This window comes from Hippocampus comes, unplaced genomic scaffold (assembly GCF_001891065.2).
Source record: "Hippocampus comes isolate QL1 unplaced genomic scaffold, H_comes_QL1_v1.1 scaffold1, whole genome shotgun sequence".
NCBI classification, from domain to species: domain Eukaryota; kingdom Metazoa; phylum Chordata; class Actinopteri; order Syngnathiformes; family Syngnathidae; genus Hippocampus; species Hippocampus comes.
In genome coordinates, this window is record NW_017805010.1 from 3,964,312 (window position 1) to 3,991,486 (window position 27,175).

Genomic DNA, 27,175 nt, shown 5'->3' on the forward strand with positions numbered 1-27,175 from the left:
AGTTTGTCATATAGTGAAATTGAATTAGGTCTGCTAATGAAGGATCTTAGGTCATATTAACATTTCCAACTCTGACTTTTATTATTTTGCCCATACAGTATGCGACATGTATCAGATGTTTTTTTTTTCCAACTTTTTCCATGCACTGTCCTGATTTTTTTTTTTTTTGGTTTGTTTTTAAACTTTCGGCAAATGGATATAAATCGGATATGTGTCCGATGCATCTGCAGAATGAGCGTTCATTTGTACACTTAATAATGTATATTCCATCAAAAGCCAAATATGCACTGCGCTCGCTCATGCTGCATCTGCAAAGTTGTTACTTGTGCATTTGACTTTAATTCTACCTGAAACATGAAGCATTAAGTAGACGTTTGTGGTGATGGTAGTATTTCATCCACACAGACGATTCATCTGTTATGCGTGGTAATGACGGCGCGTCATTTTTCCTCGACGTCTCCATGAAATGAGGAGATGGATAAATTTCATCTCATTTTCCAAAAATATTTGTACCTACTCCCGCCTTGATCCTCTGTCATTCTGAAAGAAGCTCCACAAAGGACGATTTACTTTTGTAAACACTGTGCGCGCCACTTGACGGTGCCACTCAACGTCATGTTTTGTCCGCATGCGCGTCACATCATGGACTGTTGCATTCACGACAAGTCGAATTTTGTTATTTCATTGATTTGATGGATGTCCGCATGCGTGTCACATCATGGACTGTTGCATTCACATGACAAGTCGAATTTTGTTATTTCATTGATTTGATGGATGAAAAAAAAAATCCCGATTTGGATATCATGCTCTGCACTGTGACGTGGTCTCAGTAGCTAAAAAGAGGTAAAGTTTCATGCAGAGCCTTCATTTCCAGTTACAAGGGAATAAATGAGGAAAACATTTGAGGTGCCGGTATGCCTTCATGGCCTTGGCGCGGGTCTGTGCTCTGTGATTGCTCTTGAGGCTTGTCTGTTTTCAGAAAGTATTCATTAATAATTGCAGATTTCCAGCAGTTAGAAGATGACTTACTGTCATGGCGTGTGTGTCATGTGTCCAACCCCCTAGGCCATTCGCGTTCTCGGTCTGCTGGGAGCTCTGGACCCATACAAGCACAAGGTGAACATTGGCATGATCGACCAGTCACGAGATGCCTCTGCAGTCAGCCTCTCTGAGTCCAAGTCCAGTCAGGATTCAGGTATGCCTTTCAACGCTGTGACTAATCTCTGCGTAGGCAGCAGGTTTTATTGTGTCCTGAATAAATGATTCGTGAAACACTGCATTGTTTTGTTCTTGGAAAAATACTCGTGATATTAAATTCTCAGCAGATGGAAAGTTTGTTCTGTAGCCCCTCACCCACATCATGGACCCTTCCTAAATTTTCACTGATCGTTATTTACACATGGGTACAGTGAGCAAATTTTTCTTTGTCTATATACTGTATGTGTAGGTATAAAAGCTTACTAAGACTAGCGATCATAGAAATGTGCAATGGCTGCCAGATTTTAACACACCTGCCAACCATAGGACATGTTGCCATAATAGATTGTGTTTGGATGTACATTTGAAAATATATATTTCAATGACGCATGCAGGATACAGGGCATTGGCAATTGCAAACCTCCTGTGGATGGCCATTAAGGTTATAAAAACATAACATGTGAGAGGGCAGTTAACGTCTTGGTGTAATGTGTGTAAAAGTTGTTTAAGAAAACCTTTCAGTATGTAGAATAAAACGTACATGGATTGGGATAGATTTCATCAGCTCTTTTTGCGTTTTGGGTTGACCAAATGCCAGTTAAGAGATGGTTTAGAGCATCTGGATTTTGGGGGCTTTCTCTGGCAAAATGGTTCTTTAATTATGACTGAGTTATGGAACGTTTCAAGCCCATGGTCGTCGTTGGCAGATCATGTGTCTTGTTCATTCGACATGCACGTGCGTGTGTCTCGGCAGACTTGGGAAGCATCGAAAGAGCTTTTGCTTTGTCTTTTTGCTTTATTATGTTTTTACTTATTCCTACTTCATTTGAACATGTAAATTGTGATGAATGATGACAAAATGTTTTTTTTTTTTTTCTTTAAGCTTTTTTCAAATTGACTTCCTGTCAAATTTCTGTTATCTGTTTATATGTTCAACAAACTTTGGCCAGATTTATCAACGACCATTGACACAATATGAAGAACAGAGTCATTAATACGTTTGCCTAAAATGGGAAATAATGTGACCCTTTCCAGGTTTGATCCCCCCGATTTTTGTCTTAGAAAAGAACTCAATCACTTAATGTGCTCCCCACTTCACAAATGTTGGCAAAATGTGCCGTCACTGTTCAGATTCATTGAGAGACTTTAAGTCTCCAAGCACAGCTCAGAAAGTTGACATCCAAATGATAGCTCGATATTGAGAAAAATAGGTCGATGGGATAGATTTTGACACTGAATGCACATGTAACCATGCGCATAGAGAACTACCGCCTGCATCCCAGCTTGTGTCTTGACTTACAATATAGTAATAGTCTTACCAGATTGTTCTCAAACTGAATGGACTCCAGCCAGACCTGATGGCTCAGGTCGTATGTGTTGGCAGATTTATTAGGGTCATTTTGTGGCGTGTGGGTTTTTAGGGCACCAATTTTGTCTGTCACATTTTTCATTGGTTCTGCCCATCTCTTTAACTGTATTTTTTTTAAATATTTTTTGATGAGATCGCTATTGCTCAAAATTGCAAAAATATTTTCCGTCAGTTCTGTTAATTAATTTAACCCCACTGATTATTTATTTTTCGGCTACATAAACAGGGCATTAGCTGTCTTCTGCAGACAAGTTGTCGATTTGAATAATAAAAGGCACAAAGAGCAAAGCTTCTCACTTTAGTCTGCAGACCTATTAACAGCCTACGTTGTCTACAGCCCTTCAGGGAGATGAGCACTCTTGCAGGAGTGCAATAAGACCCTGAATATCAGACATCTGTCTAGCATCAGACGTCTAGTTCTCCACATTTAAATCGACATACTAGCACAATAAGCATCACTTGCGGAAAAGATACATACAAAAAAACTGCTTTGAAGGACGCAGGAATGAATAGTCGGCCAACAGCTGTCATTTGAACTTTGAGATTATGGTATGTCAAGGTAATGACACATACAAAGGCAACAATTACCGTAAGTTCTTCAATAACGAGCATTCGAATATTATAGCCCCCTTGCTGAAAGTTGCCCTTCAACAGCTGTCCTGCATGCCAAAAACAAACGTTTGGAACGCCCTAATTCGTCCTTATTTCCGTGAGGGAATCATGTCAAACCACATCGGTCATACAAATTTGTACAGTACCATTATACATTAAATATGTTATTGGAGCAAAAGTGCAGTACACTTTATTCACAACAATGACAAATATTTGTCACATCTGATAATAAGATAAGATAACCTTTATTTGTCCCACACTGGCGAAATTTGCAGTCTACAGCAGCAAAATTGGGGGGGAAGAACACAAAACAAAGTGTTTCATTGCACAAAATAATTTTTTCAGAAAGAACTGTACAATATAAAATATAGCATTAGTAATACAGTATATTTGTAGAATAAATATAAATTAGCAAACAGAATAGAAAACACAGCATAAGATGTGTTTTCTATAATATAATGTACTTGTGTATAATACTCAAAGCAAACAATTTCACTGCCAGACCCTCCTTTACCCTACCATCTGAAAAATAAAATATATCTTCCTGGGATTGAATGTCTGGATACTTTCAATAAAAATATGTCTTAACAGTGTATGCAAAGTGTTGTGTTATATATAAAGTAGATAGTTCAGTCTTACCTCTACAGTTGATGTACATCATGTCCGGAAATGTCTGCTAACAGTATACCCCCATATGATTCGGCATTACCTCATAAAGCTCACAATACAAGAAAACCATAAGCATGCTTGCTTTGGGGGACACTTTTCCACATGGATATAGGTCTTTGAAGATGATGAAACACACAGGCTATAGCCATGATCAAGCTGCATGCTGTGATTCACGGTTATGTTCATGCATTAAACCTCCCCTTGTCCATGATGTTGGAACCAAAGCCTTTTTAGGTTGACGAATGTCTCGACTAAGTAAATGATGTTTATTCATTTAGAAGACTAGGTTAGGGTCCCGAACGTCCTATAACATGAGTACTGAGATACTGCGCACAACCAGGAGGCATTAGAGATATTTGTCACCATCAAGTACACTCAATGGAAGACCCCTCTACTATGCAGGTTACTATTACACCCTCCTCTGTTAGGAAGAGGCTGCCAGCGTAACCTTGCTCAAGAAGGTCTCGATTCTCTTCTCTCATGGCTGCCCTCTTCACTGAATCAACGCGATACGGACGTTGCTTTACTGGCGGCGCATCTCCGATATCAATGTCATGTTTCATACCGTATTGGCCCGAATATAAGACGGTGTTTTTTGCATTGAAATAAAACTGAAAAAGTGGGGGTCGTCTTATATTCGGGGTCTAGACGTTATACCCATTCACGACGCTAGATGGCGCCAGATATCATTGAAGCGAATGCTGTACTTGACTCCCCAGGCCAAAGTGAACCCCTGTCACGAAGAATAAAAAAAAATAGGGTAGCACGAAGAAGAAAAATAAAAAATAGCGGTAAGAAAGAAAAGAGAAGAAAATAATAGAAGAGATATCAGAAAATGGAGAAACATAGCGACAATCTGGAGAAAAGTGGGTCGAAGATCGGCCAGGTTAACCGGCAGCTGAGGAGAAGTTATGATGTAATTTACATTTCAACCAGAAGCCATTCATTTACGAATGTGATTGCACTTTAGTTTACATATTTAAATGTTCAGATATTAAGATTTGAATGAGGCAAAATGCCATGCTTTTTCTCTCAAATATATTGTTATAATCATTTGTTTCAGATGTACTGGAATTATTTTCTGTATAAAAATTAATTTGGTGGTCAAAAAGTCTTTTTTCAAACTTGAGTCTTGAAAAAGAGGGCGTCGTCTTATAATCAGGGCCGTCTTATATTCGGGCCAATACGGTAATATTTGTGCGAGATGGAATGCTTCCAAACAAAACAGTATACTAAACACAAGAAAAGCCATGTATTTGTTTTTATTTTTCCCACAAATATTTGAATTTTGGGATCTTTTATCAGAAGTCATTGGTAGTATGGTGGTTGACATAGCAGACTTATGGCTGGAGCTGGTGTGGGATCAGTTCCCCATTCAATTAACACTTCACAATGGAAGGTGCAAGCTGTGCAGATTGACTAAGAGCAACAACTGGACAATCCTTGATGTACGTTCTGGTCGCTCATATTTCCATCATGTGCTGTTGATGACTGTAGTTTTCTCTTCAATCCCAGCTGACTACAGCACCAGTGAGATGCTGGTCAATATGGGAAACCTGCCCCTGGATGAGTTTTACCCCGCCGTGGCGATCGTTACTCTGATGCGTATCCTGAGAGATCCATCACTGTCAAACCACCACACCATGGTGGTACAGGCTGTTACCTTCATTTTCAAGTCTCTGGGCCTCAAGTGCGTCCAATTCCTACCTCAGGTCATGCCCACTTTTCTCAACGTGATTCGCGTCTGTGATGCCAGTATCCGAGAGGTAGGTAGCACTCCAGACAGGGTTAGAATGCTATCAAGTTTCTTCTCCTTTTCAGTTTAAAACCGGTATTCCCACAGTAAGTCTGGTCTTACTTCTTCCTTGTGTTTCTCCAGTTCCTTTTTCAGCAGATGGGAATGGTGGTATGCTTTGTCAAGATCCACATCCGCCCCTACATGGATGACATCTTCACCCTCATCAGAGTGAGTAATTATGTTTACTTTCCATCCTTGTAATTACGGTCCCCTCTTTTCCTCATCAGTGAGGATGTTCCAATGATTTAATATGTCACGGATGAGATGAGCAATGGGTAGGAGAGAAGAGGACCTCGAGTGAAGCTTAGAGCAATGAACTAGCGCCGGTTGCAGATGTTTTGGGGAAATGTTCTCATTTGGAACATGTTTATTGATTAGTCATCTGGCCCGCTTGCACAGTAAATCCTTTCAGAATAGCCTTGAGCAAAATACCTTTTGGGATGCATTCTATTATTTTCAATGTAACAACCTCGGTCTTCAAGATACAGAGGCTGCTTGGTAATAAAGACCTTGCGAGCTTTTGCCATCAAGAGCTCTGATCTGCAATAACTGTAATCAGAGATGGCTTTGTCTGTCCCTAAAGCTGTTGTAAAAGCCCTCCATAACTAAAGATGTATTGTTAACATATTTTCGATGTAGATTTCCAAAATGTCAGGTTTTTGAGTCGTTTTCATATTTTGTTTTTAAGTGTTAACTATAAAAGCTTGCGCAGTATCCATGCTGTGTTGTAATTTATAGCTGTGATGTTTTAGAAAAAAAAACTCCACCTGTTGCTGAACCTAATCTTTATAAATATTACTTAATATTTTACTATATTATTATTATGAAAACCTGATGTGCTAGAGAAAAAAAAACGAGGGCAGATGCGGAATCAATGCAAAAAAAATCATCTGTAAAGGTTGACTTGATCTCTTAAAAATTATTTTTTAAATGATTACACATGCAACAGGGTAATGGTGTATGTTATTAACTCATGGTTTTAGCCATCATATTTTTATATTTCGTTTCATTATGATCATTTTATTTTCTCAAAAGGTTTTGTGTGTCGGATGCTCTGTGTCAAGAATGGCACAGAACTTTTTGAAATGGCAAATGGCCGTGTCCCCTGACCTCCAGTTTTCAAACGGGGATCAGCCAGTCTCTTCATGCAAACAGCTGTAAACCTTTGAGATGGAGGTTGTGTTCTCCATTTGACTCGTTTGTAACTTGATCAGGGCCTCGATGAATGACGTTTTGGCCCCCATTTCACATAGCAGAGCAGAGCATCAGCAAATTATTACACAACGTATCACTCAAGCAAGACTCATAGAATCATGTCAAATGATCAATCAAATGTAGCCATTAAATTCTTTCCATCAGGCTTTCTCAGCTTCCCACTTGTTGGGAATATCATTTCACATGCTGAAATACATATGCCATTGGTAGCCGTAGTTAACAGCTCTGAGGTATGATTTCCACTCAAAACATCCAGTTCCTTCTTCCCGTTAAAACCCACACTGACTCACACCATTCACCTTTATCACATGATGCTGAATGACTGCTAAATCCATATCCTCTGCACTTGCACAAACCCACCTGTCATGCTCATAATTAAATTGCAAGGCACAAAATATCGTATGACTACCTTTCTGTTGGAACTCGCTCGCAACGTTAAAAGTACTTTTTCAATGGTGATAAATCTTAGAGAGAAATAATTGAGAGAACCAAGAGAAGCTACTATGTCCCACCGGGTGAATAAAAGGCAAGTGAAACAAAGAATCTATTCTCCTTTTTTTTTTCTCTTCCCTAACTGCTGCATCCATGTGAGGACTCTTGAATAGTCATTGCGAACGTGCACTCATTTGCGCTGTAGTCAGCACCCACGGGCAGGCAAGGTGGGAAGTCAGTATATTTTGCCCTCTGGCCTCTTGACCAAAAACACCTCCACCAATCATACATCATGTACTCTGCTTTTAAGTTCAAAGGCCAGTGTGTCTCAGGAACACAGTTGTCATTTGTACCACCTATTCCGAAAATGGTGTTATAGTTTTTACTGAAGTGTGATGTCATCTTACTTCCCAGTTAATAAATGAGAAAAATAGCATTATTTACAGATACCATCCAATATTTCAGCATATTTATTATTGAATTGTGTCATCTGGCTGCAAAGAATCAGAACTGTCGCTTGAACGAGTACAAATCGAGCTCAGGAGTCCAATCGTCGCTGATTTGCAATTCATGTAGCCCCTTTGAATTTTTGAATACATTTCTGCCACATTTCTCACAAAATAAATAGCTACTGTTTTTTTTTTTTTTGTTTTTTTTTAAATTGTTACTGGGAAACTAAAGTACTTGTTGTTGTTTTGCAGGAGTACTGGACACCAAACAATCCCATGCAGAACACCATCATCCTTCTGATTGAACAGATTGTAGTGGCCCTGGGGGGAGAGTTTAAACTTTACCTGCCTCAGCTCATCCCGCACATGTTGCGTGTCTTCATGCATGACAACAGCACCGGGCGCAGTGTTACTATTAAGGTAAATGCAGGCTTGTGCTCCCAACAAAAGCAATCTTTGTTTGAAACTGACTACTTGAAATGACTGCTGGCGAAAACATTAGCCTCCTGTGTTCAGGTGGAGGTTTTGATTTGAAACAGGTTCACATTTTGTATGCTGGTAAGAGTTTTTGAAATCTCACCATGGGCTGAAAGTGTATTCCCATGAAGTATGGAAAAGTGTCAGAATAATCAGTCAGAATGTATACCATTTTTTTTATCGGTGAAGAATAAATTACATGGAATTACATGGAATTACACATTTTAAAGTGGAACACAATCCGTTCAGAGAAGCTGGTTGGCCTAATGAAGTGTTTGAATTTTGAAGTGATTATGATTTTAAATACAAATAACTTGTTTCAGGGTCAAACTGCCACCATCATAAACCCTTCATTACAGTAACATTTTGACATTAGATTTCATACACATGGAAAAAGCCACGGATATTAATATACAGAAATAATAAAGCAGTCTACCTTAAGTTGGATATGAAGTGAAAACACAGCTGTGGTCTGACTGTATTGAATGTAGTGTGGTTACGTCACGTAACCTCTGGTATACATTCTTCTCGTCACACGTTCTTCTTTCAACACACCTTGTTGAGGCTGGTCTTTTTATTGAGCAACTGAAACATTCAAACAACAAATGACACTATCCTTGAATGCTTGTCTTGTGATGTCATGCATGATGGCCGTTCAAACTCGTAATGATTGTGTGACATGAATCAGATTTTCATCAAAATTCCCAATTGTGCCTGTGGCTCATTAGAATTTAGGGGTTCCAATGTTGTTAATATATTCCAGTTCGGTTTTCTGTTGGCTCCATCAAGCTCATTCAGAGCTCAACTGTAAGTTGTGTAATGCACTCTCCAAAAGGCAAGACTGTATAGACCCAAAGCAGCCACTCACTTCTGTTTTAGATGCTTCTCGCGTTTGTGTGTTTTTTCCCTGAAAATAGTTCAGGTTGAAGGCCACAAGGACATTATCATATGCTAAATGTTTTTTCGTGGTGCATTTTCCCCTCTGCTACTGGTTAATCTCTGAGGCTTTACTCATTAGATAACAGCAGCCTATAGACTGGGTCATCTATGAGTCAGATCTGGGTCTGGATTTGGCTCAAAAGGATTTGGGGTTGCGCAAAATGTAGTGAAATGGGACTCCGGTTATCCACTAATCCAAAGGAGAGGAAAAGAAAAGCATACTTCCATCATTCCATGGAACTGTTCATTCTGTCTACAACCATTTCTCAGGATACACTTGCACCCCTCTGCTTCCTGCTGCCGTGCCATGTGCGCATTAAATAAGGGTGCTCACTTCTGCTCGTGTTTTAGCAGTTGGAGATATTCTTAGAGGCGACTCATTAGGACTTTTGCTTGCAAATCTTTGTCGAGTTTATAATGCTATCAATCATTCTATCGATTACTCGGGTAAAAAGTGACTGGTGACACCAAGAGAGACCTACTAAGATGTTTGTGCTGGGTTGTGTGCTTTTATCTGCAGCTGCTAAATGCCATCCAGCTGTTTGGTGCCAATCTCGATGACTACCTCCACCTGTTGCTGCCTCCGATTGTCAAGCTTTTTGATGCCCCCGATGTGCCCCTGCAAGCCCGCAAGTCTGTACCACTTGTCTGTGGATGGAGTGTCGGTTCATCCAGAAAATGCTATTTCAGTCAAGCCTGACTCAATCATTAATCTTTACTCGCATATGAACACGTTACCCTTTAAAGGGGAAGTCAACTCCAAAATGTTCTTCATAATAACATCTTCTATGCACCCCCAATAATCAAGACATTGCATTTTTGAAATATGATTTAAACAGAACAATCCAACTGTTAATCCATCTCTGACACTTGTTACCAACTGAAAATTACATCACAGTGTCTAAGACCTCTGGTAACAACTGTCACTACTCACATGCTGTCTGGGTTTGTTCATGGTGTGACATTTGCAAATTTTCTGCGAAATTCATACTCCAAAAATGCGATATTAATCAACATACTTTACCCAGAAAAAACATGCAATCATGGGCAGAATATGCAAATATATTTATTTGTATATTTGAATGTTTTTCCCCTCCTTCTCTGTGGCTCAGGGTTGCCTTAGAGACTCTGGACAGGCTAACAGAATCCCTGGACTTCACTGACTACGCATCTCGAATTATCCACCCCATCGTCCGGACGCTTGACAGTACGCCTGAATTGCGCTCCACGTCCATGGACACCCTGTCCTCGCTCGTCTTCCAATTGGGCAAAAAGGTAGCTGTTGGCTCTCTGTGGAGCTCTCCGATGGAGCAATTACTCAGTAGAACACTTCCCGCCTTCCCACTGCTGGCTGCAAATGAACGGTATTTCACTTACCCCTACACCCCGTGCCCTTTATTACTTCCCGTTAGACTGCTTATGTCATGGTCTGTCAGTGGGGGTGTTCTGTTTATGAGCATGGCTAAGGTCACATTTACTCTGTCTCCTCCCATGCCTTACCCCTCCCCATTCATCAACACTATCGTTAGCATTCCTCATGTAGCCACGTCTGGCAACATGTGAAAAGGAAGCTTTTGATGTAAGACCCCATACGTAGTTTGATCCTCATTTATTTGGCTTATGGGGAAAAGGATTTCGGGGAAAACAAAATTAGGTATGTAATTAAGCACACATATACCCTGTGATTTACTCTCCTTCACCTGCCTCCCATCTGCAGTACCAGATCTTTATCCCCATGGTAAATAAAGTGATGCTGAAGCACCGGATCAACCACCAACGCTATGACATCCTCATATGTCGCATTGTTAAGGTGAGCTCCTCTCCTCGTTGTAGGGAATAAAAATACTGAAAACTCTGCTAAAGTGATGAATAATACACCTTTACATTAATTTGCAATTATTCAATATTTAAAGTACGAGCAATTATCACCTTAACATTGAGTAGTGCTACATTTTTGAGAAAAAAAAGTTACATTCACACAGTATGTAACACAACCAAATAATTTGTAGTTATTCCCCCGAATGGATATGCACTTGTTAATTCACAAAACATTTTTTGGTCAGCCTGATGCGACAGCCTTTTTTTTTCCATCTGTGTGGTCCTTGCATGTCTGTATTCGTAACAGGGCTATACTCTGGCCGAGGAGGAAGAGAATCCTCTTATCTTTCAGCACCGCCATGTACGTGGTAACCAAGGTGATGCATTGGTCAGTGGACCAGTGGAAGCGGGACCAATGAAGAAACTTCACGTTAGCACAACAGCTCTTCAAAAGGTCAGAAAGAATTGTAATGAAAGCTGTATTTAGCTCTGTTTGCATGTTAAATGAAGTATATAAACCAATCACTTGTCTGCAAGACATTTTAGTTTACTTGAGGTGGTGACTTAAGAACAGACCGTGACAAATTAAAAGGGGAAAAAAACAACTCAAGTCTGGTGGTTAAATCTATTGAGTGCAGATGCGCACTGGGTAACCGAATGCCTTTATGTAAAAGAACAGCAACATCTCCGTTAGAGTACAGACCTCTACTGCGGCACAAAAGATAACGCGGTAGGGTCAGATAGCATAGCAAAGAGGATAATTATGTACTCAAGAGAAACAGGGACCGTTTGTGACTTTAATATGTTTTTGTGTTGGCGCATGTCAAAATAGTTGACATTTGGATATATCATATCCACTGTCTTCCCGAGATTTGAGTTTTCATCTAGATCAACATTACCTAGGGTGCAAAGCGTTTCATCTAAGATTTAAAAAGAATGCAAAGCCCAAATTTGAGTCTTGTGTTTGTTAGTCATTGTGTTCATTTGTTAGCTGGCTACTTTCTGGTTCACAGGAGAATGATGTAAGACACTAGGAATGGCCAGGAGGGGCCATGTGCATTCAGTGATACCGTGGACAGCAGCTAGTTCCAGTGATTCAAACAGTGAAAATAAATTCCTTTAGCTGCACCTTTTATTTCCTCGACAAAATTTCGTGGAAAATAAGTTATGTAGCATTTCTCTGAGAAACTGACCGACAATCCACTGCCTCTCATTGCAGCTCATGCTGAGGTAGGCTTTTAAAAGACATGTGGCACTCTTATAATGACAAGTCAAAGTACTGCGATATTAATATTGTCTTACGATGGTGTCAATGATGAATTACAAAGCATGGAATGAACATCAATCCCGAGTGTAATGGAAGAACTGCAACCTTATTTGATTTTGGTTTGGTTTTCCACTGCTCTGCAACCATGAGCAATTTACAATCAATCAAATCTAAAGTTCTTGTGAACTATTTCATCACAGAAGTGCATTTGTGCAACTGTGCATGGCGATCATCCAACAGACTGCTCCCACGTAGTTCTCAAGAACTAAGAAAACGATCTGTTGCTCACAGGCCTGGGGCGCCGCTCGAAAGGTTTCCAAAGATGACTGGCTGGAGTGGTTGAGACGCTTAAGTGTTGTCCTTCTGAAGGAGTCTTCCTCCCCAGCACTGAGATCGTGTTGGTCGTTGGCTCAAACCTACATCCCACTAGCCAGGTACACCACCACATTAGTCATACGCAGACTAAAGTATTCGGACACCTGGCCATTATACGTACAGGAACTGAAGATGGAATAAAATATGGTGTTAATCTTCAGTTCAGATATTTTAAAATTTGTCTTTTGCGATGGATCTATGGAAAAAAAAACCCACACAAAAAACCCTTCCAAAAGCCATCTAAAATGGCTTTCTAGCATGAAGAGTTCAGATTCAAGCAGACGGACAGTCTAATTAACCGCTAACCTATCTAATGGTTCAATTCCTCTCTGTTGTTTGACCTTTCAAATCCTACCTGTTACTTCTGAGATAATTAAAATATAATAGGCCTGTATTTGTCCCACAATAATATAATACATAATTGACCACTTCGTAGTGTTTGCATTATGAATAGCTACCACTGTGCATAGCAAAAAAAACAAACAAATAAAAAAAAACCCCACACAGAACATATGTTGTGGATCTGTGTACTGGTTGCAAACACTAGTAGCTTCCAGATGTGACCTTAAGAAGAAAACAAAAAAACTGAAAGAGATTACACTTGGTTAATCACTGTGTTTGTAAGGTAGTTGAAAGGCTGTCTGCTCTTCGACATCCCCAAGTGTCTTTTTAACATTTGTGTATCTCTGTCCATAGGGACCTGTTCAATGCGGCTTTCCTATCCTGCTGGTCCGAACTAAGTGAAGACCAGCAGGATGAGCTCATCCGCAGCATCGAGTTAGCGCTCACGTCGCAGGACATCGCAGAGGTCACGCAGACGCTACTGAACCTGGCAGAGTTCATGGAGCACAGTGACAAGGTCGACATTGAGCAGTAAAACCACCACACCTCCCTAGAACAATTAAACGGCAGGATTGGACAGGTCATATTTAGGGGGAAATCTCAGCTGTGTGTCCGTAGATACACAATCTGAGGGGATTTTAAAATGGCTGAATTCTAAAACCAGAATAGCGCAGTACTATAGTAAATATGATCATTGTGAAATCACAATTGACTAAACTGATTAAATTTTTTGAAACAGTCAATCCAGCAAATGTAAACACAGTGAAACCAACGCAGAGATAACCAAGGGCTAATGTCACTCACCTATGTGCTAACTTTGCTAGCCTGTGTGCTGTGCTAAAACTGTCCTATGTTCTGAACTAGCTCTAGGAGTGAATTGTTGTGTAGCAACCTCCTTGGCTGACTTGGTTGCTTGTTTTGGTATAATCTCCTGTCCAGGGGCCTCTGCCATTGAGAGACGACAATGGTATTGTTCTGCTTGGTGAGAGAGCCGCTAAGTGCCGCGCATACGCCAAAGCTTTGCATTATAAAGAGTTGGAGTTTCAAAAAGGTCCGTCACCCCTCATCCTGGAGTCTCTTATCAGGTAGGACGCTGAAATTCATTTCTTAATTGAAATTGCATGTGAATGCTGAAAATTCCTAAGGCACAGCCAAAATGCCAATGACACAGGTGTATCATATTCTAACCATTTGTACAGCACAGACTTCTGCCAAAGCTAAAACTAAAGATTTATTACCAGAACTTCATTTCCTCTGTGATTAACAAAGCACATCAATCTAATCGCAAAAGGGAGGTGAAGAGTCATGGAGCTAAAAGTATAATCAGCGCTTACAAAGCATAACAAAAACGGTAACCACCATATCTGATGAAATTTCACAGTAGGATAAGTCTCAAATTAATTTTGCAATTTCTTTATTACTTATTATATTTGAGATTAATTGTAGTTCCTGAAGGACAGGATTCAACGAATTTTCATCTTCAGTTCTGTACCCATTATTTTGTGAATTCTTGCCAAAACTAAATGGAAATTTTGTGGAATATATGCCAATGCTGACAAAAAACAGCAACTGTTATTATTATTATTATTATTATTATTATTGTTATTGTTATTATTATGATTGTTGGTCATTTTTTAGAAGTGGTTGTATTGAATGCTTTGCCTAATTTTTCTTTGTTTTCTGCAAACATTGTGATTGTATGTCAGCTTAAAGTAGTATTATGTATTTATTGTCATTGAGTCAATGTAACTGAAAGATTACAACTGTCTTTTTAGGCCAATTTCACATCCTTTTCCTATTAATTGTTCCAGGTAGTTATGCACAGTTATTGTCACAAAAATCTAGTTTGGCAGGTGAGTGTGACACAAGCCAACTGTTAATTTTGAAAAAAATTGATCCAATTACAATACACATGCCATCAGTTCCATAACCTTTAGATATAATGCGTCACGTTTTCCACCCTTTTGTATTTGCATTTATTTCTTTGTTTTCGGAATGGCATACAGAAAGCAGTTTTCCAGCCATCTAATTGGACATTTGCCCCTTTTTCATCTATGAGTATCTGCAATTGTGTTTCTCGGGGCTGTTTGCAATTTCTCTGGAGCCTTGATGATGATGATGATGAATGATGGTAACAGGCAGTCTAGTTTTTTTCAATATCCCCATCTGGTTCTCACCTCTCCAGAATTTCCCATAAAAAATAAATAAACATAGCCTGGTATGCAAGAAACACTTTGTAAACCTGGCTCTAATGAGTCGTGACTTCATTTTGAAAAGGGGTGGAAAAAAAATCGCACGCAGTATCTGATCGCCATTCTGATAATATGGAAGGCAACATGCTGATGCTTGAATAATTGAATATTCATCGTGCGTGTTCATGACCTTCTGATACTATTGGGCATTTTATTCTGTCGTGTGGATCTTTATGCTCAAATTTGAACACAATGCAACAATGATACCCCACTACAAATGAGTAAAATGTTTTGTCATTGTATTTATTATTGCTGCTGTCCATTTTGACCAAGTTCCCATGTTTGATGCTTTGGCCTGTAAAGGGTTTTGGTTTCACGACTGTATTTGTAGGCCCTATTGCTATGGCTAATTTCAGAATACCTTTGTACCCTTATCCTCAACTGCAGTGGTATGTTGTTCATTGACCATATTCGTTCCATCTCCATTATAATGATCAAACTGGGTAATGTTTATATGGGGCAATGGGCTGCAGGATCTGAAACACATGTTAATAATAAACGTTGAGCTATATCGCTGGTGGTGACAATGGAAATACTTGAAAATGGAATTTAGAATTCGGCTTCGTTTGATCCGATCTTTTTAGATGTCTGCAATTCTTGATGAAAATGTCATCTATAGTAGCCATGCAGTCTGCCCTTTTAATGCACTGTGTTAAAACATATTTATATATTTCCTTAGCATGATGCAACGAAATACACCGCCTCTCATGATGCTCACTGAGTTCAATCAAGTTGTTAAAAAAGCAACACAGATGGCATAATATACTGCAAAATCCTCCCAGTGGGCCATCGATTGCAAATGCGATCTGCTTGCGTGAACGCACAAAGATATAATCTCACCATAGCTGTAGCGTCACATGGAAAGCAGCACACTTGTCTATCTCTGTACAATCTTGTTCGATGGTCCACATCAATAGAAGATCAGAATGTGTACCACAAATTCAGCTGTTTCATGTTAATGTGTGGTCACAGACAGCAGTAACGTCCCTTGACGTTCGTCAGTGTGTCACTGTCCATCGTACATGATCAAAGTTATGGGCATGAACATAGTTTATGAAGTCTGTTAAGCAAAGGTTGATTTTTTTTTTTCTTGTACACAAATTTGGCAGTTAAAGATTGAATGCTATAGTGTTGTATTATTTTCTTCGCAAAATCTGGTGGTGTCACAAAAAAGGTAGAGCTTGACCAGCGTTATTGAACAGACTGTGTTCAGCCTGAGAGTCTTTAAAGTACAAAAGCCATGATTGTTTCTCTAATGTGCTAACTATGGCGCCAACAACCATCGCTGCTGACGTTTGAAAGTGCTAAGAGAAATACAAAACCCCAAATTACCGAACTTTCGTAGCACAAGCCAAAAGCACTCAAAGTTAACCATAACACTGTTGCCGCTTTGTATAGCAACAATGGCCCTTCGCCAACATTTTTAGACTCTGTCAGGTCTCCTTTTCAGATATATGCAAGTCTTTCATCGTGCATATTTTCGGGACGAGGATGTAAGCCCTGTTGTAATGTCACTGTCGCCCTCTGTAAAGCAGGCTGATAAAATGACGTCCCACTCCAGATGCAGTTCATATACAACGAGGATGTATTTTTGGTCAAGCCAATTTTATTATGAAAATATATGTGACCCGACACAGTCCAGAGTGTCATTATTACGAGTAATATTTTCCACAATGTTGTTACAGTTGGTTTCACCAGTTTGATTAGTTTTATAGACTTGGATTAGTCGGTCTTCCGCCACATTCCGACATAATTCCACTGGTAATTTCTTCCAAAAGGGAAGGGATACTATTACAGCCTTAATTAGATGTTTATCGTAAGTTAATGTGGCACCTTGTAAAATGAAAATGAATCTCTCCAAGCCTGCCATAGAACTTCCTAGACACAGGAGCTTCTTTTGTAGTTGTTTTATGATTTTTTTTTTTTTTTTTTTTTTTTTTTTTTTTTTAAAGCTGTTAGTTTTTTAACAAATTTATGATTTTTTTTTTTTTTTTTTTTTTTTTTTTTTTTTTTGTAAGCATGTCAGTATTGTAACAAACTTGTTGATCAAAACGTAGCAAAACTGTCTTATTTTCATACCCATGAAGCTAGCTAGCTAAGTATGTTTCTTGATGGCGGAATAAAGTATTTTGTGGGTGGTCTTCATTGATGTGAAGCAGCCTTAGAACCTTCTGTCACGAGGTGACCACATGTCAGAGTCAGAGGTCAGTCACTCAAAGCAAATAGGTTTGGTATGAATGGTGAGAATACTGTGGTATGCATTGAGTTAGTCACGTTTCAAAACTATGGAGCCACAGAAGCCGGAAACGGTAATTGTCAGAGCCAAGTTAGGCATATAATTTATTTTAAAAAATATGTTTATTTTCTGTCACATAAAAACAGCATACTTACAGCTCTGTACACATTTTACAAATTTCAGACATCAATAGTTTGTTTTAAAATAAAATGCAGCACAATTAAAATGCATTTGGTCCCATTCCAGCAATAAAACGATGCATTGAAATTGGGTTTTACCCACACATGATATAGATTTGATCCACCTTGACATGTCTTTGCTACTCTTCATGAATGAAATTTATCAATGCAGGAAAAAAAAAGCTTTCTTGATTTTGCAAGTACTGTAAATGAGTCATAGTCCAGCCACCCATGTGGTACAGTGGAAAAAGAGCATACATTTAAAATACAATATTTTTCTGATAAATATACTAAACACAACTACAATTTACAATAACACCCAATACCAACAAAACATTCAACTGACTTGAACCTCATCAAGGCAATTCTCAACAAATTGACTTCCTTTGGCAGCTGTCGGAAAGCCATTTTTGGTTGATCATGTATAAGTGAGATCTTGTGTGGTCTTGATCCAGGATTTACATCTGTAGAATTTAGGGCTGGAAACCTACTGGCCGGACTTTCATCTCCACCTTTTTGAGGGAATAGTTGGGACCATGCCATCCGTACCAAGTGATCCCATCCGTGCCCTTCATGTGCTCACCGTAGCGGTAAAAAACTCCATTCAAGTTTGAGTCAGTGCAGCAATTGTACCAGTAACCACCTACAAAAGAGATGAGATTGAGTTGAGGGCATTTATTTGGACAGTTTTTGATAACCATCATTGCTCCATTGTTTTTGGAGTTGGTGTCATGAATTACCTTTGCGCAATGCCGCACAGTTATCCACACACTTGTCATTGTCTTTGTTGAAAGTGCTGAAGTTGGTGTTGTTATGGTAGCGCAAAGAATCTCCAGCATTCCCTCTGTAGTTGGCAAGTAAGAGCTTGTAGCTGTTGAGCTCATTGGCCACAGAGAAAAGCCCGTACTCAGCATAACGAGTCTCTCCTTCCCAGTCCTGCATATGAAATGTTTTTAGTCATTTTTGTGCACTCATACTGTTAGTTATAAATGTGTTTTATGCGTCGTTTGTGTGTGGGTTTTTTTTCCTTCAATTTTGCAGACCTGGCTTTGCCAACACCTACCTCCATCTCAATTCTGAGCACACTAGGCTGCCTTGTTAGACGGAATATGTGGTCATTGCCAAGCCAGAAGTCTCCGCGGATGGATCCAAATCCGCTTTTGTACTGCTTCCAGTCGCGGCTAAATATTGTCAGACCAACTTTACGCCTCTGGATGAGAGTCCAGCCACCTCCGTTTGTCTCCATATCACAGAACACCTACAAGGATTTTCAAAATCCAAATGTTCCTCATTCATGCTTTACCAAAATGATCACCACAAGGTAGTGCATAAAATACAGAAAGCTTCAGTATTACTCACACTGAGCTCAGGTGTTCCCAGGAACTCATCTTTTGGAAGTTTGTACTCGCCAGAGATCTTATAGTTCTTGCTGTAGAGTGTTGCACAGTCATAGATGGCATCTGGAGAAAAGAACATTGTCAGTTGTCATCAAAGACTGAAATAGTTTAATGTCCTGATTTAACTACCACCCCAAAAGATAACTTGGAATCCTGTAGTTTATTCTGTTCTTCACCTTCATCCCGGCATAGTAATACTAATTACTTCATGATGAATGAACGGTTCCTTTTCCGTTGAAAGTTTGCAAGAAGTAGAGATGGATTCGTACGAAATCTCAAGTCTTAAATCTAGCCCAATCCTAGGCCTCGTCCTGCTCTGCGGTCCTGTCTAATTTGCTCACATTGTCCAAAGGTCTCCGTGCCCCCTTTTCTCAGTGACATAAATGTGACCCTGTGAGACTGCACAGTCAAGATACTGAAATGATAAATGATGTCATGCCTGGTTTGCCCCACTCTGGGTTCGTGTCGTTTTAATGCTGAAATGATAGATGACTTTGACAGAAAATCAGATTGACAGTTATGTAGATCGAACTTTAAATTCCGTAAAAAGGATTTAAAAAAGATTACAACCGATATACAAAAACCTTCTAATGCATTTATTTTATGATACTTGCACACTGAAGTGCTACTAATTGGGCTGCTGTTAACATCCGCGATAAAAGGATGGATGCTCACCTGATGTTGTCGTCTGAGGAGCAGACTGCAGGGTCTGAAGCTGCATGATCTCCACACGGTTGTTGATTTCAGAGTACTTGCTCTCGGCCTCGGTGACCCTGGCTTCCTGCTGCCGGTTCTGTTTGTCCAGGTCCATGATTTGCCTCACGACAGTCATCAGGTCTGCCTCCTGCTTGCGGCTCAGCTCCCCGAGGAGACTGGTCAGATTAGCCACTTGAACCTTGAGAGAACGCACCTCATCGCAGCACTGAGCCTTGTTTGGCTTTGGTGGTTTCAGCGCCTTCTTGGGATTCTGGGCCCATGTCCCCACTACCAGCAGAATGCTGACTGCCACAATACTGAGATTGACTTTTGACATATTGAAGACGTTCTAGATATTCACTCGGGTTGTTGGTGATAGCTTTTCGAGCCCAGTCAGTCAGTCAAGTTGTGGTTGCTCAGTAGTTCTTTGAACGGCAGCTCACTCGTGTTCCCTCACTGAAGACCTCCTCTCCCAGAGCATCTTAAATATTTGCATGTGGGTCCTCCCATTTCTTCCAAGTGCTCAACCCACTGGGTGTAAGTCCTTTCTCACCCCTGCCCCCTCTGCCTTTCCTTCCAAGTGACTTTCGCTTATTCTACATTTTTTTTTGTTGACCTCTTCTCTGCAAAAGAATCCAAAGGTTGCTGCTTGAAGTTCCAAGGGCATTTGCAGTTTTAAGTTAGCTTCTTAATTCAGTTATTTGCGTTAGCAGTTAAATTACAGACAACTTTGTCAAATGTTATTCACAGTTACTGACGATTCTACGGCTGCAGTGTAATCTTTCTTACGGTATTTCAAGTTATCTCTGCAGATTTGACTAAATTCTTAAGGAATAACATGCCAAGACCTGCGTCAAGTACGGTCCTTGAAGATTGGAACGCTGCTCTTCTAAATTACACGCCACAACTCAGTATGCATGAATCTATATCAAATTATTTTTTTTCCATTAATTTTGTGAAATATCCTTGAATATCAGGTGACAAGTTTGAAAGCATGAGAATTGTAACGTAACGAAGTATGGTGGAATACATCCGATCAAGTCTAAATTGCCTTAATGCAAATGTATTTTTAAATGATTACTCAAGTTTATGTGAAATAGTTTATATAGTTTAACTTTGTCTCTTTTCTAAATAATCACAGGCAAGGTTGGTGACGTGATAATAGATTCTTGGTCATTGAAGCTCTCGTGAATCCTGTAACCTTCAGTCACTGATGTGCGTCAGTCTCCCTTTCTGGAAAAATGTGATTAATTTGCCTTCCTGCATGTCCTCATTTGCCTAACTACTCTGAGTCACATCTTCTCACTTGCCAGCAATGCATCCCAGCGGCATCACTTTCCTCTTTACTTGACCCGGACTCTGTCATTTGGTACTAGCACGAACCAGCTGGATGCTATTTAATATGTTTACAAGCACACCGTTTTTCCTTCGAAACAGTACACTTAAACACAGCTACCCACTAACTCGTCTCATCAGATGCTACATTCTTACCAAAGCACCCGACCTATGGTGACTTACACAATGCTCACTGGAGGCTTTTATGTCACCAAATATGCTGAAAGATATTCTGTTATTCACCAGTGACCACTGGAGCTAAGCTGTCATCAGAACACTCATGGGTTCAATTACGGTACATGAGGTGGAAAAAGAAATTGGAATTACATCATAACGTTAACTCTTTTCTACCTGTCCTGCAGATCCTTCCCTTTAAGTAATCTTTTTTTGGTGGGGACAATCAATATATCATCCAGTTAGTGGAGTGATAAGAACGGCTTCCTCACTATACAATTATGTTTCAACCAGTAGCTTGCCGAGTCCTCTAAAGTTTGCATGGTCTTATTATTCCTGGGTGCGCCTACTTCTTCCGACCACACAGACGCACCAGATTCAGTGAACTGAAGACTTCAGCTGCTCACGTGTGGATGTTTATCATTTCGTGTCAAGCCCTAGTTGACTTGCAGACAGTCCGCGGCATACCCCACCTCTTGTGAAATATCAAGCTCTCTGCGACACTGTGCAAGTTAAGCTACATCAATAGTGGACGGCTATCAAGGCTAAACATAACATTTTAACTATATGGTTTTCATTAAAACTTAACGATGGAGACTGAGGTAGGCCTTTGCCTCCAAATTGCCAGTAGATATGAACATTGATTGTAATTTAAAACGCCAGTCCAACAGTGTTGTTACTGCCCTAAAGATTTGCTCCATCAACTCCAGTTTGCTTCGTCTTTACTGCTAAGACATCCGGCTTTTTATTGGTTGATAAAATCATCCCACCCGCAATCTTGCAGTGGAAACACAAGTCACACGGGGACTTACCATTCTAAACTGTACGCTGGCACACCAAACTGAAGTGTATAGCTTTGTGGACACAGTGCACTTGGAACTCTACCAGGTAAAGATGCCCGGTTGAGTGATCATTGGTGCAGAATCATTTTTGAGAACTTTCTCTAGTTGGCAATGGATTGCTTTTGTTTTTTTTTTTTTTTAAGGTATAAAATCCAATGCAGACAAATCCCATGCTAAACCAAATCTGATTATTGCTGACTTGCATTGGGCTTCATTTGAAAAAAAAATGTGAACAACGGTCCGTTACACAGTTAAACCTTCTGACTTTGGCTTAAATCAACTATTCTAAGATACTTTTATACTATTTTCCATGAGGTGGAAGACTATATGAATACACTGGGGGCATTGTGCAGGTCTGAGTGGCTTACTTCATGCCTTGGCAGACCCTCAAGTGTCCTGGTGGCTTCAGCTAGTGATGGCTGCCAGCTGGTATCTGTTATAGAGCAAACACAAGCTACTCCATCAGCTCACAGTTTGCCATCCTCCAAACCAGTAGCTCGGACAAACATCCTGGGCGAATACAGCATCCACAATTCACAAAAGTAGTCCCAGGGGTTTGAATGAGAACGCACAATATTTTAGGTTGCCATTGATTTATATGTGTGAGGGTGAACTCTGTCTGCCTTTTTTTTTTTTTAATTAAATATATATATTTCTGGAACAACCCTGAAGAGAATATTCTTTATATGCAACCAAGTCCAGACTTCGTTTTTCACTCAGTAACAGCAGCATTCCAATGAAGTCACTTCCAGTTTTTCAAGGAGTGGGGGCACCAGAGACACTTTGTTCTGCCGGCCTTTTAACCTGAAGGTGACGAGTCCAGGAAACGCGGTCTCCTCTGCTCTCCCAGTTGGCGATAATGTTTCAATAGTTTCTCCAGCTGAAAGCTCAACATGCTCGAGGCAACATAACAAAAGCAAAACAAAAAAAAAAAACGTTGCCTAATTTCCATTCACGGTGTTAGAAAGAACTAATGTTATCCCGTTTAGATGGATCTGTTGGGTAAAAATATGCTGAGCAGCTTTATGGTGCCAGAGGTCTAACCCACCATCAGCTACGCTTATCCCAGGACAGTTTGCAAGTGTGCGATCCAGCAGGTGTTGAGTTCACGTGCTTTACCTCCATGCTAAGACGCTCAGAGTCTGAGTTTGGGGATGCACACATTCTCACTGTCACCATCAAAGTTGCTGAACCCTGATCCACATGTAAAAATGTCCCTTCATGAATTCTGTGTACCACTTTTCCTCACTAGGGTCATGGGTGTGCTGGAGCCGAAACCAGCTGTCTTTGGGCAAGAGCTGGGGTACACCCTCAACTGGTCACTAGACGGCTTCAGATGTAAAAATAGCCCTGCATTATTTAAGCTTTTCTCACACGAGTAGCTGTACATTTGACGGATCAGTATTAATTTCTGAATGCACTTTGCCAGTTCGCCTTTCAGAAGTTTGATTCCATTAAGGTCTCAATGTGCATTTGGCTGGCCTCAAATATCCGGGATCAAGAGGATTTCTTTCTTATTAAATTTGGTCCAGTAGTGAAGTCTGGTGTTCCCCTCTGTTAGCTTTGCATATATTACAAGATTTCCAATTATTACATGAGGAACTTGTCGTCCTTTCTTCTATTTTTCGTAAAGTTTGATCAAGAGTCTTTGTTCAGCGTAGGTTCGTTCAGCGTTACATTCCTTGCATTAATTGTGGAAGGCCGAGATTTTGACGATTCCTTATTTTATTTTACAGCAAGTATCCTGCAGAGTCGCATTTTCCTTTGGATATTCAGAGAACAAAAGTGGAGCAAAGGTCTGTTTTTGGAATCAAAAGGGCAATAAATATTCAGAGTTGTTGAATCTGAAAAGCAAATCTGGTAAATGGGTGTAAGTCTTGAGGCCAATATATTTCGAAATGGTCTGAAATTGTCCTTTTTGAACCTAATGGTCTCTCAGGTTTCTTTATGTTCTTTACATTCTTGAGTCAATTGACTTGCCATTCCTCTTTACAACTGGTGTCAGTTTTCGTCTTTTCTTTTCGGGGACGACTCACTCGCCAATAATCCTCAAAGAATTCATTGTACTAAGTGATTTGATTTTGCATAAACGGCACATTTTCAATACGTATTTGTGTTAATACTTAATTATTCTGAAGTTGGACCGGGCAGAGCTTCAACCGTTGGATGTCACCTTTCAATTCAGGACGAAGGCTCTGTCTTGTCCCATGGTGATTTTCATCGTGAGCAAAAGAGATTCTTGACACGAGTCATGAAGTTCTGTCCTTGCGAATAGTTGAGATGGAGAACATGATGTTTGAGCCTTGTCATGTGGATGTGATTAGACTGCATGTGTTGTGGAAGCTGGCAGCCAGATGGTTTTAGCTGCAGGCCAATTAAATCTACAGGGTCCACAAGGAGAGAAGAGTCTTATTCACCGTTGTCTCTTCTGATGAAAAGCCACAACTGGGCAACGTTTAGCATACCTTGACTGAGCTGCTTCTGTGTTGCACGGAACAGATTCCCAGTTGCTCTGGAGAAATATGAATTCATATCTGCAATATCTTTTGTTTTGCACAAGAGATCTTCAAGATCTGTGTGTGTAGCTTGTTACCCTCTCTACTGGTGTTCTTATATATTTTAATCACATTTCTGAAGATGTTAAAACTTGCTTTATGGCCTTGTCCTTGGTATTTCAAAAAAAAAAGTTTTATTCTGGACCTCTGGCTAAAAAAGTGCTCTGGTTTTAACTTTGCTGGTGAATGATGATCATTTCAGAGTTCAGTTTAGTGCCTACGTTGCTGACAGTGGTTTAATTGGGTTTCTATTCAAGTCAATTCCCGGTGTGCATATTAATTGTACCTGTCACAGCAAGCTTTAAGGTCATTTGCATTGGCCACACGCAGAGCTATTTTTCATCACACTGGGACCTCAGCTCTGTCTCAAAAGTAATGTCTGACAAACATGCTCAGGCGTCCCTCAGCCACTGTCCTCAGGAACTCCACTGCATACCATCATTTCTCAAGCGCTTCATTTTACAGATGGATTGGCTGCGATTTCTCGTGGGTTTTACCATTAAGGAACTACAGTATAGTATAGTGCAGTTGTCCTTCAAAAGATAACACAAAAGTGAAAAGTGCCTCAAATGTCAGTTATTCTGATTATATCAAAGTCTAATTTACATACCATTGCAGAGTAGCGATGTAACAATAACGGCGATATTGCGATATTCATATTGCCACAATATCGTCAATTTTCATGTCACCATATGAAAAGCAACACTGTTAAAAAGGCCAGATTGGTTTCCATTTGTGCAGTTTCAGTACCCTCTGGTGGTTATTTTATGAGTGCAATTTGATTTGAATTCGGCATGTTTTGACCCACGCTAATTGCCAGATGAATGGGAACGTAACACGTTTAAATTCCTCCACAAATTGACTCGAATTACAATGCCCGTCCATTGGCGTGGCCGCAAAATTCTTTGTAATTTTTCTCGACAAATAACCATCATGGCTCTGTGGTTCTGCAGTCTTTGTTTTTGTTACTTTCATTTATTTATTTAATTTTTGCGGGTCTAAAATGACCACCACATCCCACAATGCAACGCTAAAGCCGTGTCACATTGTTGGAGGCGGTGTCCATTTACCATAGCCAGAAAGGCTAAGACACTGCACAGTGATTTGCAAACAAACCCACTGTTATTTCATCACCATAAATTATCTTGTCACCTTTTTGCACATTGCGCAGAATTTAATATTTAACCACACAACGATCAAACTAAGGTCAATATCATGACTCATTCTGTTTCCATGAATTTGAATGGGGAAAAGAACCAATTAATTTTGCAACCCAAGGTTCCACTTTACATCCTCCTAGAAATTATGTCATGACAGAACCATATCACGTCATACATCATCGTAAGGCAGTTACGCTTTCCAGATATGTCACCATTCTGTCACTGGCATATATGGCAACAGGTTCAAGCAAAAACAAGTTGAAGTATGACAACAGAGATTCAAAATGTGCATCTTAATGTGAATTCCATTGACAACAACCAATATTAAACTTTATTTTATCACAGTTTTTGGAAGTTATTGAAGCTATGATTCCAATTTTAGGAAAAGCAAAAGTTGTTTCATAAAGCTCATTCCAAAAACACCCCACATACAATTTCAGTTTAGATATTCTTCTGAAAATCAGTATGTGTCTTATTTTTCAGTATCAACAATAAACTGCAGCAGCCAGAAGCCGCATCAGGTGTGCTGGAGTATGCCATGAAACATTTTGGTGAACTGGTAAGTTGTTTTTTTCCTCTCCTTATAAACTAAAGGTAGAGTTTACCAAACATGCGTTAAGTCATCTGTATTTCTCCAGAATCTTTTCTGCCACTATTATGTGACTGTTTTTTTTTTGTTTGTTTTTTTGTTTTTTGTTTTTAATCTGTTGCTTCATAGTGTAATTAGTTGGGATAAATGTGAGCAACTTTAATGTGTTAAACTTATGTTGCATTCTTATTCAAAGCTGTCAAGACAGATCAGAAAAAGTAATGGTAAGCCTGCCCATGAGAAATGAAATAGAATTTGGAATTTGATATTGCATTTTCAACACTTGGCAAGTTGGCATTGGATTTGGTAATTCTCACGGTCACCATTATCTTCTCAATGCCACGATTGATTCACAGGATAAAATACAACCTTGATGACCTGTGCTGTGGGTTGTTTTATTTCAACTTCCATCTCTTTAGGGGGTACTGTCCAGCTGCTTACCCGCAGAACACCTTGTTCTTAAAATGCAGCATGTGGAAAACCCATTTATTCGTCTGGCTTGGAGTATTGAGTATTTTCCCAATTGTATAGACAAAAATTTTGTTGAAAAAGCACACATTAGCAAATTGATGCTGTCTTGGAGTGTACAGAAAATGTGCATACCTCATGTTGCACTTTTTTTTTTTTTTTTTTGTCACACACTTCATGGAGCAATTATGTAATGTTGTAGCTTTGGAGAGTTACCTAGGGCAACAGTGATGAGAAATTAGGACTGCGGCTATCGAATATTTTGGTGTTTGGATATCCTACTGAAAATTCTATCAACTAATCAGTATTCAGATGAAAAAAAAATATCTATCT

At 39.7% G+C, this 27,175-nt stretch overlaps 2 protein-coding genes across 2 annotated transcripts in view; one reads left to right on the forward strand and one right to left on the reverse strand.

Moving 5' to 3' along the window:
- mtor (mechanistic target of rapamycin kinase) overlaps positions 1-27,175 on the forward strand; it is a 72,656-nt gene that overhangs the window by 11,591 nt on the left and 33,890 nt on the right. The window contains exons 18-29 of the mRNA XM_019863058.1: positions 1,066-1,195; positions 5,363-5,613; positions 5,727-5,813; positions 7,994-8,161; positions 9,678-9,790; positions 10,270-10,432; positions 10,875-10,967; positions 11,283-11,429; positions 12,534-12,676; positions 13,314-13,476; positions 13,899-14,044; positions 26,269-26,344. Coding sequence (XP_019718617.1) covers positions 1,066-1,195; positions 5,363-5,613; positions 5,727-5,813; positions 7,994-8,161; positions 9,678-9,790; positions 10,270-10,432; positions 10,875-10,967; positions 11,283-11,429; positions 12,534-12,676; positions 13,314-13,476; positions 13,899-14,044; positions 26,269-26,344 — 1,680 coding nt within the window. The remainder of the gene's footprint in view (positions 1-1,065; positions 1,196-5,362; positions 5,614-5,726; positions 5,814-7,993; positions 8,162-9,677; positions 9,791-10,269; positions 10,433-10,874; positions 10,968-11,282; positions 11,430-12,533; positions 12,677-13,313; positions 13,477-13,898; positions 14,045-26,268; positions 26,345-27,175) is intronic.
- angptl7 (angiopoietin-like 7) lies at positions 17,555-20,194 on the reverse strand. The gene is made up of 5 exons (XM_019863057.1): positions 19,699-20,194; positions 18,986-19,086; positions 18,690-18,884; positions 18,367-18,562; positions 17,555-18,269 (listed from the first exon to the last, which is right to left on the reverse strand). Exons 1-5 carry the CDS (start codon positions 20,054-20,056, stop codon positions 18,100-18,102), a joined length of 1,020 nt encoding a protein of 339 aa, XP_019718616.1. The 5' UTR covers positions 20,057-20,194; the 3' UTR covers positions 17,555-18,099.

Coding starts and splice junctions, on each gene's coding strand:
- angptl7 (XM_019863057.1), bottom strand. CDS start 20,056: ATGTCAAAAGTCAATCTCAGTATTGTGGCAGTCAGCATTCTGCTGGTA. Junction 19,087..19,698: donor TCCTCAGACGACAACATCAG/GTGAGCATCCAT, acceptor TCTTTTCTCCAG/ATGCCATCTATGACTGTGCA. Junction 18,270..18,366: donor CTGTGCGGCATTGCGCAAAG/GTAATTCATGAC, acceptor TCTCTTTTGTAG/GTGGTTACTGGTACAATTGC.